The following is a 13,182-nucleotide window of genomic DNA, read 5'->3' as shown; positions in this document are numbered from 1 at the left end:
CAATATAGCCCACTCTTAAAATAACAATCTGGGTCATTTTATTTCTAAATAAATATAAATTTTTGAAGGGGATTGGGTTGACAAGGAGGAAAATATGGGTCTTTGAAGACAAAAGATCCTTCCGTAAGTGAAGTACACAACTGCAAGACAACAGTTGGTTCACAGCGACAATAAATAAAAATTAGCAGCTGAACAACTAAATGACAAAGTAGTTCTAAGGCCGTGAGCCTTAACATGATATGCAAATATGTCTTTGGCTACTTGAGCTTAAAGATGTGTTGTTCCTAATAGTAAACTCACACTTTGCACAGAAGTTATAAAATTTCTGCTTTACATCAAGTGCTATGCAAGATACTTCGTCCCTAACTGAGTAGATTTTATCAGAGTAGGAGTGATAGAGCAGAAATTTCAATATATTGTGATAAATGCAGTGACAAGAATATTGGATATTATCGGAAGGTTTAGTTGAGGATTCCAGTCAGTTTTAGGGGATTAGGCAGTGCTTCTCAGATGGTACAGTACCTAAATAAAGATTTGAAGGATGAGTAGAAATAAACTAGGTAAAGAAATAGAAAAAATGTTCCTGGTAAAAGGAACATCATGTGCAGTGGCTGGAATTTAGAGAAGCAGCGCATATTTAAAGGTACAGAAGGAGTCTCCTGAAATTGGAGCAGTTTTTGCAGAAGGAATTGATTAAAGATGTGGCTGGAGGCACAAAGGGAGACTTATTAATCACTTAAGGAATTCTGAACATTGTGGTTCCTATCCTCATAATAATAACGAATGAATGATAATGAAGATCATGCTGTCTGTCCTCACTGCTACGGCAACACAACTCAGTGTCCAGAGTGGAGCAGTGCAGCTCAGTTTAGGCTAAACCCGTCACAACCCTTGACCAAGTTCTCATGACTGACGGTCAGCCTCATTGGAAGGAGAACCTGGATGTCGGCTATAGGAGAGAGGTTTTGTTTTCTCTTTGGAGCAAGTAGTTCCAAGGGATTTTAAATCTTGGTCTTAGACCCAAAGCACTTGATCGCTGACATGCTGAGATTACGATGTATTTATTTTCATAAAGCTTACTTGCTTTGAGAAGTCTCTTCTTTTTATGTTAGGATTTAACCCATGGAGTTTCAGCCTTTTTACTGAAATATTCTACCTGTGTTCAAAATCCAAGCTTTGGGAATCCCCTAGCTATATGAGCATGAACTATTGCTGAGGATGATAAAAATTGCCTATATGAATATTTATTAAGAATTGTTCTAATACTTACACATTGACATACTCAATCCTCAGAGTTCTTGGGTAAGTCAATACATGTAATGCACTGTGTAGGCATTGCTACTTACCTCTCTTTCAAAGGAGGAACTCAAGACTTGGAAAGATTAGTTACTGTGCCCAAAGTATCTAGCCAGTAAATGGCAAAGCTTGGATCAAAACCCAGGTGGATCTGGCCTCAGAAGCTTCTCTCTACACTGATACAGAATACTATCTCAGAAGTTTGAGGGAAGGAGACATTTTGCTCTGAAGAGGGATCTGCCGTACGTTGCCAGCAATGGGATTTGATCTGGATACTGGGATTGTGTGTGGTATAGAAGGTAAAGAATGGCACTGGAATCTAGAAGCTACCCTCCCTTTGTAACCATTGGATCTCAGGCAACACAGCTTATGGACATTGTGGCCGCCCTCACCTCGGGGCCCTGTGGTTGTCTCCTTATCTGATTCACACATAGCACATGGCCCTGCGGTCTCATTCACGCTTTGATTTTCTTCCCCCTATTTCTAGTGTAAGTTTGACTGCAACTGAAGATGAAACAAGAACTCAGGTTTTGAACATCAAAAAAGTTACTGCTGAGGATCTCAAGCGCAACTATGTCTGTCATGCTAGAAATGCCAAAGGGGAGGTTGACAAAGCAGCCAAGGTGAAACAGAAAGGTAATGGATGCACTCAGCAGATGCGTCTGTGAACTCCAAATGTAACAATGTGGTGAATAAGGAAAATGAGAAGACAGTGCTCCAGCACCTAGCACCTCTGGCACATAGTAATGAATCAAAGGTGAATTGAAAAAATCTTGAGGGAAAGTTTCCATCTACGTGAAGACACTCGAAATGTTGTTTCTCATACTTTTAGTAACTTAGTGCACATATGTGGCCAAAAATCCATTTGATTATGAAAATGAGGCATAATTTTATATCAGTACAGTCATGAAAAATGAAAAATAAGGAAAATATTTAAAGCTACCAAAGACATAGAGACTCTATAGTGCTAGAGTCACATAGAATTGTTGGCTTGTAAAGACCTTTTTAGAAATCATTGATGGCAGAGTTCAAGGGTCATAAAAATGACCATACCATATGACTTAATACTTTTGGAATTTTTCCTGAACAAATAACAGAAAGAGAATTATGTACCCATTGCTATTCTTAGAAGCATTATCTATAATAATGAAACATTATAAATAGCAACCATCTAATTATATTCAAGTAGTTAAGTAAAATATAAAATATTTCTTCTCAAAAATATAATTTTAAAATGATCATTATAAATACTATGTGTCAGTATTCAAACAGATTTAGAACATACCACTAGCCACAATTGCTAAAATGAAAATTATTTAAACTATGACTTAAGGATTTCTATATTGATATTACTAATTTTTTCTACAATAAATAAAAGTGATAAAGCTCTCTTGTGTGAGCTGTTGCTACTGAAACAGACAATGTCTAAAATTATCTTTGGGTCTCTCACCTAACACAGAACCCCAGACAATTAATCCCTTCAAGAATGTGTTTCAATGACCTAGAGAAAGATAATGATGATTTATCACACATGCAGTCACGTCATTCAGAATCAACATGGATCCTTCTGTCAGATAGAGCCTATAATATTTATACCAAAAGTAAAAAAAGAAAAAAGAAAAAGAAATTAATTCATAGCTATTACATTTTGCAGTGGGATTCAAACCTTTTTTTTTTTTTTTTAAAGCTGATGCAAAAACAGCCTTCACTGTAACATTTCATTATAATTTAGAAAGTAAAAAGCAAAATCCTCAAGTCTATATGCCACTTAAGAAGTCTTAGGGGATTGGTTCTGGATAGTTCATTGCTTCTGCCCCTCAGAAGCCAGTGTAAAGCAACGAGACTCATCCAAATAATATAAGACAGTTACCCAAAGTTAGTTCCTAAGAATACTACTAGGACTCTTTATAGTACTGCAGTTCATTATATGTACTCTAGACTCAGATGGCCTGTATTGGAATCCCGGTTTCTGTGCATCCTAACTCTGTGATCTTGAAAAAATCACTTAACCTCTCAGAGCTTCAATTTCTTTATATAAGTAGGCAAATGATACCACTGTCTCATAAGGTTGTTTTAAGGTACTCAGCACAATTACTGGCCTATATAGATATATATTAAGTGCTCAACAAATATTAAGTCTACTTATTACTTCCACAAAATTTTCACAGGTGTTATTTGACAAAGACTTTTACAGTAAATAAAGTATCATTAAAGGCTAGGTTAGGGCGCCTGGGTGGCTCAGTTGGTTAAGCGACTGCCTTCGGCTCAGGTCATGATCCTGAAGTCCTGGGATCGAGTCCCACATCGGGCTCCCTGCTTGGCGGGGGGTCTGCTTCTCCCTCTGACCCTCTTCCCTCTCGTGCTCTCTGTCTCTCATTCTCTCTCTCTCAAATAAATAAATAAAATCTTTAAAAAAAAAAAAAAAGGCTAGGTTAAACAAAATCAATCAAGTTATTTTAGTCAAGGGCCCCTTAGAGTCTTTACATTATTAACACTTGGTGTGAATACCTGAGGGGAATTGGAACATAGGGGGCAGGGGTTTTTTTTGTTTTTTGTTTTCAAATATATTTGATTCCAGAAGTATGGAGCATTTTGTGGGACTCGTTTTTTGAAGCATGTGTTTTGGGAAACAATTATGGAGGATGACATAAATTAATTACTTATTGTCAGGTAGGATTGAACAATCAATTAAAATCATGTTTAGTCTAGGAGTGATGCAGAAGTTTGCCTGCCAGAGCTACGTGAATAGCTCCCTTTCACACAAGGCCATGCTCTGAATGGTTGAGTATGAATGGCATCAGGAACGTGAAATGACAGGTGCATCCACTAACTGGATGATCTGTGCTGAAATTACATTAGTATTACATAGAATCCAGCCTGGGCTGTGTACATCTTGTGGTACCAGAGGTGTTGAGGGTTTATAACGTGGCTTCTATTCTGGGCCAGGTAATGCTGGGATTCAGAGGGGATATCTGTGTTCACATTCATACGTCATATATAGTGAGTCCTTCTCTGGATTCATTGAGAAAGCATTCTATGTCTTTCATCAAAAAGATGACAGGAAGGGCTCAAAATAAAAAGGATTCACTGGGATAGGTCTTTGGACAGTGCAATTTCATCTAGTCAGTTAAAGCAAAGTATCAAAGGAGAGGCAGCTGATGTAAATGTGTTAAACATGGAGTTGTTTTATAATAGGAGAGAGGTGGGGACTAATGCAAGGTGTGTTGAACTTTATGAGAAACTGCCAAACCTATTTTCGAAGAGGTTGTACCATTTTATACTTCCATTAGCAATGTATATAAATTCCAGGTGCTCTACATCCTTACCAACTTTTGGAGTTGTCAGATTTTTCAATTTTAGCCATCCTAGTGAGTGGGTACTAGTATCACACTATATTTTTTTTAATTTGCATTTTCAGATACTAGTGATGTTGAGTACTTTTTTATGGACTTACTGACCATGAATTAATAGTTCTTCCTTTGTGAAGTAGCCATTAAAATCTTTAGCCCATTTTGTTCTTGGGTTGTTTGTTAATGCTATATATATATCAGATATATGACTTTGTGAATATTTTCACTATTGTGCATTCATTTTACTTTTGATGAGCAGAATTTTAAAACATTTGATGAAGTCCATTTTATCACTTTCTTCTATTATGGTTAGTACTTTCTAAATCCTGTGTTAGCAATCTTTGATTTTTGAAAATCTTAGCTTTTTCTTTTATACTTTAGCCTATGATTCATTTCAAAATTTTTTTTATACTGTGAGGTATGGATTAAGTTTTAGTGTCTTGTTTTATTTTGTTTTACATATAGAAATCAGTTCTAGCCTCATATTGAAAAATCTCTCCCTTTTTTACTGAATTGCTTTGACAACTTAGCCTAAAATAATTAACTCTATGAGTGTGGGTCTATGTCTCCATTCCCTATTCTGTTCTATCAATCTGTTCATCTCTCTTTAGTCAAATACTACTTTGTCTTGACTAATAGCTTTAAACTAAGTCATGAAGTCAGAAACTATTGTCTTCCTCCTTTTTTCTCTTCAAAGATTAATCTGACTATTCTGAAAACCATATTATTCTTTCATACAGGTTTTAGTATCGGCTTGTAAATTTCTACATAAGAGTGTGCTGGGATTAGATTGGGATCATATTAAATTTATAAACTGATTTGGGGAGAATTGAAATCATAATGATATTGAATTTTCCAATCCATGAACATGATATATCTCTCAATTTATTTAGTTCTCATTGATTTTTCTGAGCTTTTTTTTTTTTAGTTTATGTATACAGGTCTTGCACATGTTAAATTTAGCCCTAAGTATTTTGTTTCTGTTGCTATTATAATGGTATTTTTAAAATTCCACTTTTCAATTGCTCATTGATCAAAAATAGAAATGAATTAGTTGAGTTTTATGTTTTGATCTTGGTCTTTTGACTTTTCCAAATTCACTGCTTAAATGGGGTTTCTGCTTGTTTTGTTTGTTAGGTTCCTTAGCATTTTCTATACACTTGATTGTGTCACCCATATATAAACATACTTTTCCTCCTTCCTTTCCAAACATTACACCTTTGATTTATTTTTTCTGCCTCTTTCACTCTCTTGGATCTCCCAGTACCATGATCAGTAGAAATCAAAGCAGCCATCCTTACATTGTTCCCTATCTTAGAGGATATGCATTCAGTTTTTATATATTAAATATGATGTTAATTGTAGGTTTTTTGTAGCTGACTTTTATCTATGTGAGGGATTAATTTATTTTTGGTTTGCTGAGAGAATTATAATTCCCGTGTGTGTGTGTATATATATATATATATATATATATATATATATATATAAAAATTATGAGTATATATATACATATATATGTATAAATGATGAGTGTCTGTTGAAATTTATCAAATTCTTGGTGTAGTTTTATTTTACTATATCTTACTTAGGGTTCTTTAAACTTCTTGGTTCCATGAGTTTATTATATTTTTCATTTACTTTGAAAAAAACTTCAGCCATTATTTCTTCAGATATGTTTTGCTCATTCATTCATTCATTCTTTCCTTTTCTTCTAGTAGTCCCATTAAATTTAATATAGATCACTCAGGGTTGTTCCACAGGCCACTGAAATTCTCATTTTTATTTCATCCTTCCTTTGTTCCTGTGTTTCAATTTGGGTAGTTTCTAGTTCCCACTAATCATTTCTTTATTGATGTTTAATCTGCAGCAATTTTAATTTCAGAATTGTATTTTTCAGTTTTTGGATTTCCATTTCTCCATAAAAATATCCCTATTGATATTTCCTATTTGCTGTTAATGATGTTCATTGTCTTTTTTTTTAATTCAACAGGAATATTTATAATACTCATTTTAAAGTGCTTATCTGCTAATTCCATCATCTTTGTCAGTTCTGATATGGGGTTTTTTAAAGATTTATTTATTTATTTGAGAGAGAGAGAGAGCATGCAAACAGGGGGAGGGGCAAAGGAAGAGGGAGAGAGAATTTCAAGCTGACTCCCAGCAGAGTGCAGAGCCCGAGGTGGGGCTTGATCTTAGAACCCTGAGATCATGACCTGAGTCAAAGCCAAGAGTCAGACGCTTAGCTGATAGAGCCATCCAGGTGCCCCTCTGATTCTGTTTTTATTGGCTGATTTTTCTTCGGATTATGGGTCTTTTTTTTTTTTTTCTTTTTCTTGTCTTGTTTTTTTTTTTTAAACATATGCTGGACAGGGGCGCCTGGGTGGCTCAGTTGGTTGGGCGACTGCCTTTGGCTCAGGTCATGATCTGGAGTCCCTGGATCGAGTCCCGCATCGGGCTCCCTGCTCGGCAGGGAGTCTGCTTCTCCCTCTGACCCTCCCCCCTCTCATGTGCTCTCTCTCATTCTCTCTCTCTCAAATAAATAAATAAAATCTTTAAAAAAATAAAAAAAATAAAAAAAATAAACATATGCTGGACATTATGTATGTTGCATTATTGAGTGTCTGATTTTTGAAAGCGAGTATTGTTTTATTCTCATAGGGAGTTAATTTACGTGCTTAACAGCTTGCTTTTTTGAAGTGTTCTGCTTACCTTTGCTAGAGTACATCTAAAAAACAGCCTTTTCTCCAAGGCCAGACTGGACATATCTAGACTATCTGGGGTCTCTACCTAACACACGGGGAGCTACCCAAAATGTCTTTACTCTGGTCTTAACTCAAGTGTCCCCCAGCCCTGCATGTGCACCTAGAGTTGTTCAGTTCCCAGTCTCCTGGAAGCTGTTCCTTCCCTGGTAGTTTCTTTCACTAGCCCCTGTTCTTTGCCTGATCTTGTCAAGCATCATCCAACCTATGCAGAGCTTTATATTTTTCCAAAGACTTGAGGTCACCCCTTGCAGACTTATAGAGTGCTTCTTCCACACAGTGTTCTTCCCTCTTTACCCAGGCCTGTAAATTCAACCCAACTCAGTAGTTCTGAACTGTGATTCCTGTGTCCTTAGCTGACCGTGATGACTATACTTGTGGTTTTCCCTGTTCTCTGTCATGGTCTGAAAGTGCCTTTAGGCAAGAAGCCAGTGTGATGGTGGGGCTCAACTGTTTGGTGTCCTTTCTCACCCAGATCACACACAGACCAACTACCAGTGGGCCCACCTTAGGAAAACTGTCATTGTAAATATTATGGTGAGAAAGCCACTCCAGTATCCTTTCCTTCTCTAAGGCCAGAAGCTGATGGGCAAAATGCACACATTTTAAAACACTATGATAGTCAAACAAAGCAGGTCTGCGGGTTAATTCAGTGACAGCTCTCTGGTTTACTGTCATCTAAATAAAACATTCTAATTGTTTGTCATTCAGAGAAGTGGCCGCTACATGATTCCCCAAATTATCAAGAAGTCTCAGCAATTTAATGAAGAACAGGCACAGGTTCTGTGGCAGGAGATACTTGGAAGTCCAGTGTCAAGCAGCTGGTGTTGGGCTCAGAGCCCCTGTGGATAGCAAGGCCCCAACTAATGAAAAGGAAGAAAATAAGTTAGGTTCCCAAGAAGAAACAAGATTGTAGACCAGTAACTTGAAACAGGGAAAAAGACTGGAGCTAGAGTCCTGGATTGGTTTAACTCAGGGCGGTTAGCTGGAAATGGGGACCTTGGAGCCAGTTATTACTGTCGAACTGGAAAAGGAGTGGAGGGGATTCTGGTTCAGGGAATAACAGCAGAGCAAGTGGCTAAAATTAGCTATATCCTAAATCAATTATAAGTGAGATCAAAGAGTGAAGTTGTTTAGGAGTGCAATTTGGTCAAATTGCATCACCCCTTCCTGATTGGAAACCCTTTGGTCTGGGATTGCATCAGAATAAAATCTTTATGCCAAAACAATGGAGGTTCCAGCTGGGGCAGACAGAAAATGTGGGCTGAGGGTCATCCTTTCCCTGCAAGCCAGCAAAGCTTTATAGGAAAGCTTTTTAGAACATTTTCTGCATGTGATTCAAGCCATTTAGAAATTCAGGCTTGTGGATTACTTATCTTAAGAGTTCAATTAGTGAAATAGTATTAGAACCTCTTGATGTCATCAAGATGGCCCCCACAAAATACAATCTGTAAACATGACCCATGTCATTAAATGACCCAAAACCAAAGTAAAAATCCACACTAAAAATAAAATAGGCAGTAGTAAAATGAATGTGGCAGAGGGAAATTTATGAGGGTAATTGATCTCTTGATCATTAGGCAAGATATCTATTGATATTTTTTCTTAAATCCATTTCAGGTAAGTGCATCCGCTGACCTCTTTTTTTTTCTTCCCTATTACAAAATGTCCAGCCAGAAGGACCCAAAATAACTGAGCAAATAATGAAGATGACAGTGGGAATTACCCCAGTGTACTGTTAACATAACATGTGCTCAGAAATACCAAGAACACAGCAATTTTCATGCCAGCTACCCAAATTGATCTTAGTAAATTCTCAGCAATTGCACTGACATAGCTTTTGACATTCAGTGATGGAGTTTTCTTATTTTAAACACCATTATTCATGGAATGAGCACGAGAATACCTGGTAATAATTCTGCACTGTGGAGTTCCGGGCTATCTCTGAGATAGGATTAGCATCCCGAGTTTAGGATAATGAACTTGAAACTCTAAGATCTGCCCTTTAATTAGAGAACTTCAGGCTCAGCTCCATACTGCTTACCATTTTCACCTTAGGAGAAATACCTGTTTCAAAAGGGATTTTTCCACTAGTATATGATCAATAATTAAACTTCATGGCAGAACTCTGCAAAGATCTCTGGACTTTGGAGTCAGAGAGCCTGGATTACAATCCTAGCTTTGAACAAAATTCCTCTGTGCCCACCTTGGCAAGCACTTAACACAATGTTCAGGTGACGAAAAAGCCTTTTCTCATTATCTGACCTGATATACCTCTTCTGCCCCAGCCCAGCCTCTCAGTTCCCCCACCCCCATCATATTACCTTGCTTTATTTCCTTTATGACACCGATCACTACCTAGCAATAGTTGTCCTATTATTTATTTCCTTATTTATTTCCTTGCATTGGAATATTAACCCTAAGAGGGCAGAAACCCTTTTGGTCTGATCTACCATTGTATCCCCAACAGCTTCTGGCAAATAATAGATGTTAATAAGTAATTGTCAAATCAACTATTAGATAATTTCAGCCACTCCTTCTTCAGATCCAAATATTCTATTCCTTCTTCAAACACTTAGGCTTCATTATCACAAGCTAATAAAGCAACCAAATAAAGTTGTTGATGCATAATAGTACTAGATTTCTTTTAAATATTTCAGAATGGTTCTATCTGGAAACGTTCATTGAGATCCTATGTATTCTAGCGGTAGGATGGTTGAAGAAAACATAGGCTTACCTAGAAGACTATAGATGTAGAGTTTAGTGGGGAGTGAGAGAGAGGGAGCAGCAGACTTGTAGACAAATTACAATAGAGTACAAATGCTATAATAGAATTGTAAACAATGAGAAGAGTAGGAATTTCTGCCAGGCAGATGTCAGGTTGCAAGAGGAGTTTTAATCTAGGAAAGCTTATACAAAATAATGACATTTGAGCATGGACTTAAAAACTAAAGAAAAAGAAATAACTATTTTCCGCCAGAAGTCCCAGCATGAGCAAAGACATGAAGCAAAATCTTCCTGACATTTCTGAGGGGAAGGTGCTGGTAAATGAGCCAGTAGGGTGGTTGGTGGTTTGGTCATGACAGACCTTCTTTACAGGGCTGAGTTAAAACATCTCTAGTTTTTAGGAAGTCAGGAAGTACCTCATTCTATTTCTGATAGTTCCAAAGAAATTGCTAAAATGCCTCTCATATAAAAGTAAGCAGATAACATGGGAATCTGTCCATACTGGATATTGCAAGTTAACTTTCAGAATGTGTATCCTAGAACTGTAAGCCTGGGAAGATACTTTCAGACCCAAGCATACTCAGCATTTGGTGGATACCCTCTGTTTCTGCCCAATGAAAATAAGATTTTTGAGGCTTTTTTCCAAATTTATAGGAAAGGAAATTAAATTTTTTTTCCATATGGCACTGACGAGAGGACGTAATTAAGACTAATGGAAACACATTAAGATTTTCACAACCCAAATGCTCCAACAATTAAATTTCTATCAGTATCACGGTCTGGTCTGGGTAGTAGTAAGGATTCCATCCCAAGAGATGGACAAACAGAAGATGAAATTACACTTTTCAAAAATATTTTTGAGGAGATTCATGTATCAGATCATGAGTTGAATGAGATGACCTTCTAAATCCTTTCTAATGCTAAAATGTGTATATAACTAATATACCATTTATATACCATTAATATGTATTTATGTAATATCAAAGTCTATTCAACTCACCTAGTAGTTTAAAACACCTACATCAGGTGCTGGAAACAAAAAGATAAATATGACATGGTCTGGCATTAAAACATAGTGCTTAAAGCCTATCATGTTATCTCTGCTTGTTCACACATATAAGTCAGGTGCATGGCTCAGCTGCCTGGTTTACCCAGCTATTTGCAGGATGAGGGATCACTGTGATCACCACATAGAAATCAATTGTTTCTTTGTTGTTCACTCCACTGATAGCTCCAAGATACACAGTGGAATTAGCATGTGGTTTTGGAGCCACAGTCCTGCTGGTAGTGATTCTCATTGTTGTTTACCACGTTTACTGGCTGGAGATGGTCTTATTTTACCGGGCTCATTTTGGAACAGATGAAACCATTTTAGGTGAGTAATAAAAGTTTGATGTAAATACCTTCTTCTATTGTCATTTTCAGAAAACATGTTGGCTTGATAAAAGCTAGAATAACTGGGAGATTTAATCAAACTATCTTTGGTTTCAGCCCTTACTATTAAAAATCCTTCTAATGTATATTATTTTGCTTTCTTGGTTCAGTATGTGTTTAGTCTAGATTAGCCTGTCCAAATAGAAACACAATGCAAGCCACATATGTAATATAAAATTTTCTAGTGGCCACAGTAGGAAAAGTAAAAAGAAAGTGAAAATTACTTTAATAATATATCTTATTTAACCCAGTGTATTTGAAATATTATTATCTTAGCATATCATGCATATTTAAAAGCTAGTGGTGATATTTTAGTCTTATTTTTTGGTTTTCAAAATCTCATAATTTAGCATGTGTTATATTTTAAACTGAAAGCACATCTCCATTCCGCCCAGCTCCATTGCAAGTGTTCGAGAGCTACGTGTAGTTGTGTGTGCTGTACCTGGACTGTGTAGGCTTACACTCTTTGTACTGAAGGGTGGTCCAGGCACCAGCAACATCAGCATCCACGGGAGCTTGTTAAAAGGAAAATCTTAAGCCTAACCCCTATTCTGAGTCAGGATCTACATTTTAACAATATTCCCAAATGATTCAAGTGCACATTGAAGTTTTAGAAGCACTGTCCTAGTGCAAATTTGCCTGGTGACAAGAAAGGAGCAATTAAACATCCTGATTCTTAGACTCATCCCATAAAGATTTTCATTCCGTAGTGTGGCGGAAGAGACAAAGAACCTGTATTTTTACTGAGAGGTGATGTTTATAATTAGGCACCTTTGGGAAAGATGGGTTTATGGAATCTAAGTATATTTTTAATTGTAGTTATTTTCAGGTATAAATAACTTAGACACTTTCTAAAAGTTTTGCTCCATTCATAATTCTAATATATTAGTAGTGACAAACTAAGACGGGAACCATAAATTTTCGGTATGGTATTAATGGCCAGCACCTATGACTGACTATTTGCATCCTGATTGTGTTAATTCATAGTTGAATGAGCCAAACCTCATTTATTTTCCACTATAAAAACTAAACTTAGCGATATGAGAGTAGAAGACACATCGGAAAAAATTTGCAATTACACCTTAAAATAGTCATTTTGCCTGGAGACCTGTCACAAGTGGGAAATCACCCTGAAATCTGTCAGATAATTCATACATGTAAAAAAGTGAAAATGTCGAATATGCAAAAGTTCAATTTAAGAAAAAATGCAGTATGATGGTGAAACTTTTCTAATTTGTATTGGATCTCTCTTCCTTTTGCTAGATGGGAAGGAATATGATATTTATGTATCTTATGCAAGGAATGCTGAGGAAGAAGAGTTTGTGTTACTGACCCTCCGTGGAGTTTTGGAGAATGAATTTGGATACAAGCTGTGCATCTTTGACCGTGACAGTCTACCTGGGGGAAGTAGGTATTTCACATGAGTACAAGTGACGCCACCCTGCATGGCAAAGGGAATCCTCAGTTTGGGGTCATGTGTGAGAGTCATGGCAGAGTTCTGTGTTGGCATCTTTGGATACTGAACGTCCAATTGTTTGATGTAATAGAGACTTCTTTAGGAATAAAATTACCTCCTAAGTTGTAGATTATTGAGGTGCCATTTATGGTACTAAAAT

At 36.7% G+C, this 13,182-nt stretch overlaps 1 protein-coding gene across 12 annotated transcripts in view; it reads left to right on the top strand.

The window, feature by feature from the left end:
* Nucleotides 1-13,182, top strand: part of IL1RAP (interleukin 1 receptor accessory protein) — a 133,985-nt gene that overhangs the window by 105,773 nt on the left and 15,030 nt on the right. For 11 of the 12 annotated variants that reach the window (XR_004922167.2, XR_004922168.2, XR_004922169.2 and 8 more), the window contains 3 exons: nt 1,784-1,932; nt 11,364-11,507; nt 12,830-12,973. Coding sequence is in view for 7 of the 12 variants with exons in the window: in XM_078068005.1 (XP_077924131.1) it covers nt 1,784-1,932; nt 11,364-11,507; nt 12,830-12,973 (437 nt within the window). In the remaining 5 variants the exon portion in view is untranslated. Of the gene's footprint in view, nt 1-1,783; nt 2,054-11,363; nt 11,508-12,829; nt 12,974-13,182 lie in introns of those variants that run through there. The other variant, XR_013446047.1, reaches the window with a different exon arrangement.

Source organism: Halichoerus grypus, chromosome 1 (assembly GCF_964656455.1).
Source record: "Halichoerus grypus chromosome 1, mHalGry1.hap1.1, whole genome shotgun sequence".
In the NCBI taxonomy this organism is placed as follows: domain Eukaryota; kingdom Metazoa; phylum Chordata; class Mammalia; order Carnivora; family Phocidae; genus Halichoerus; species Halichoerus grypus.
The sequence above is the reverse complement of the archived record's forward strand: the minus strand, read 5'-3'. Positions and strand labels throughout refer to the sequence as shown.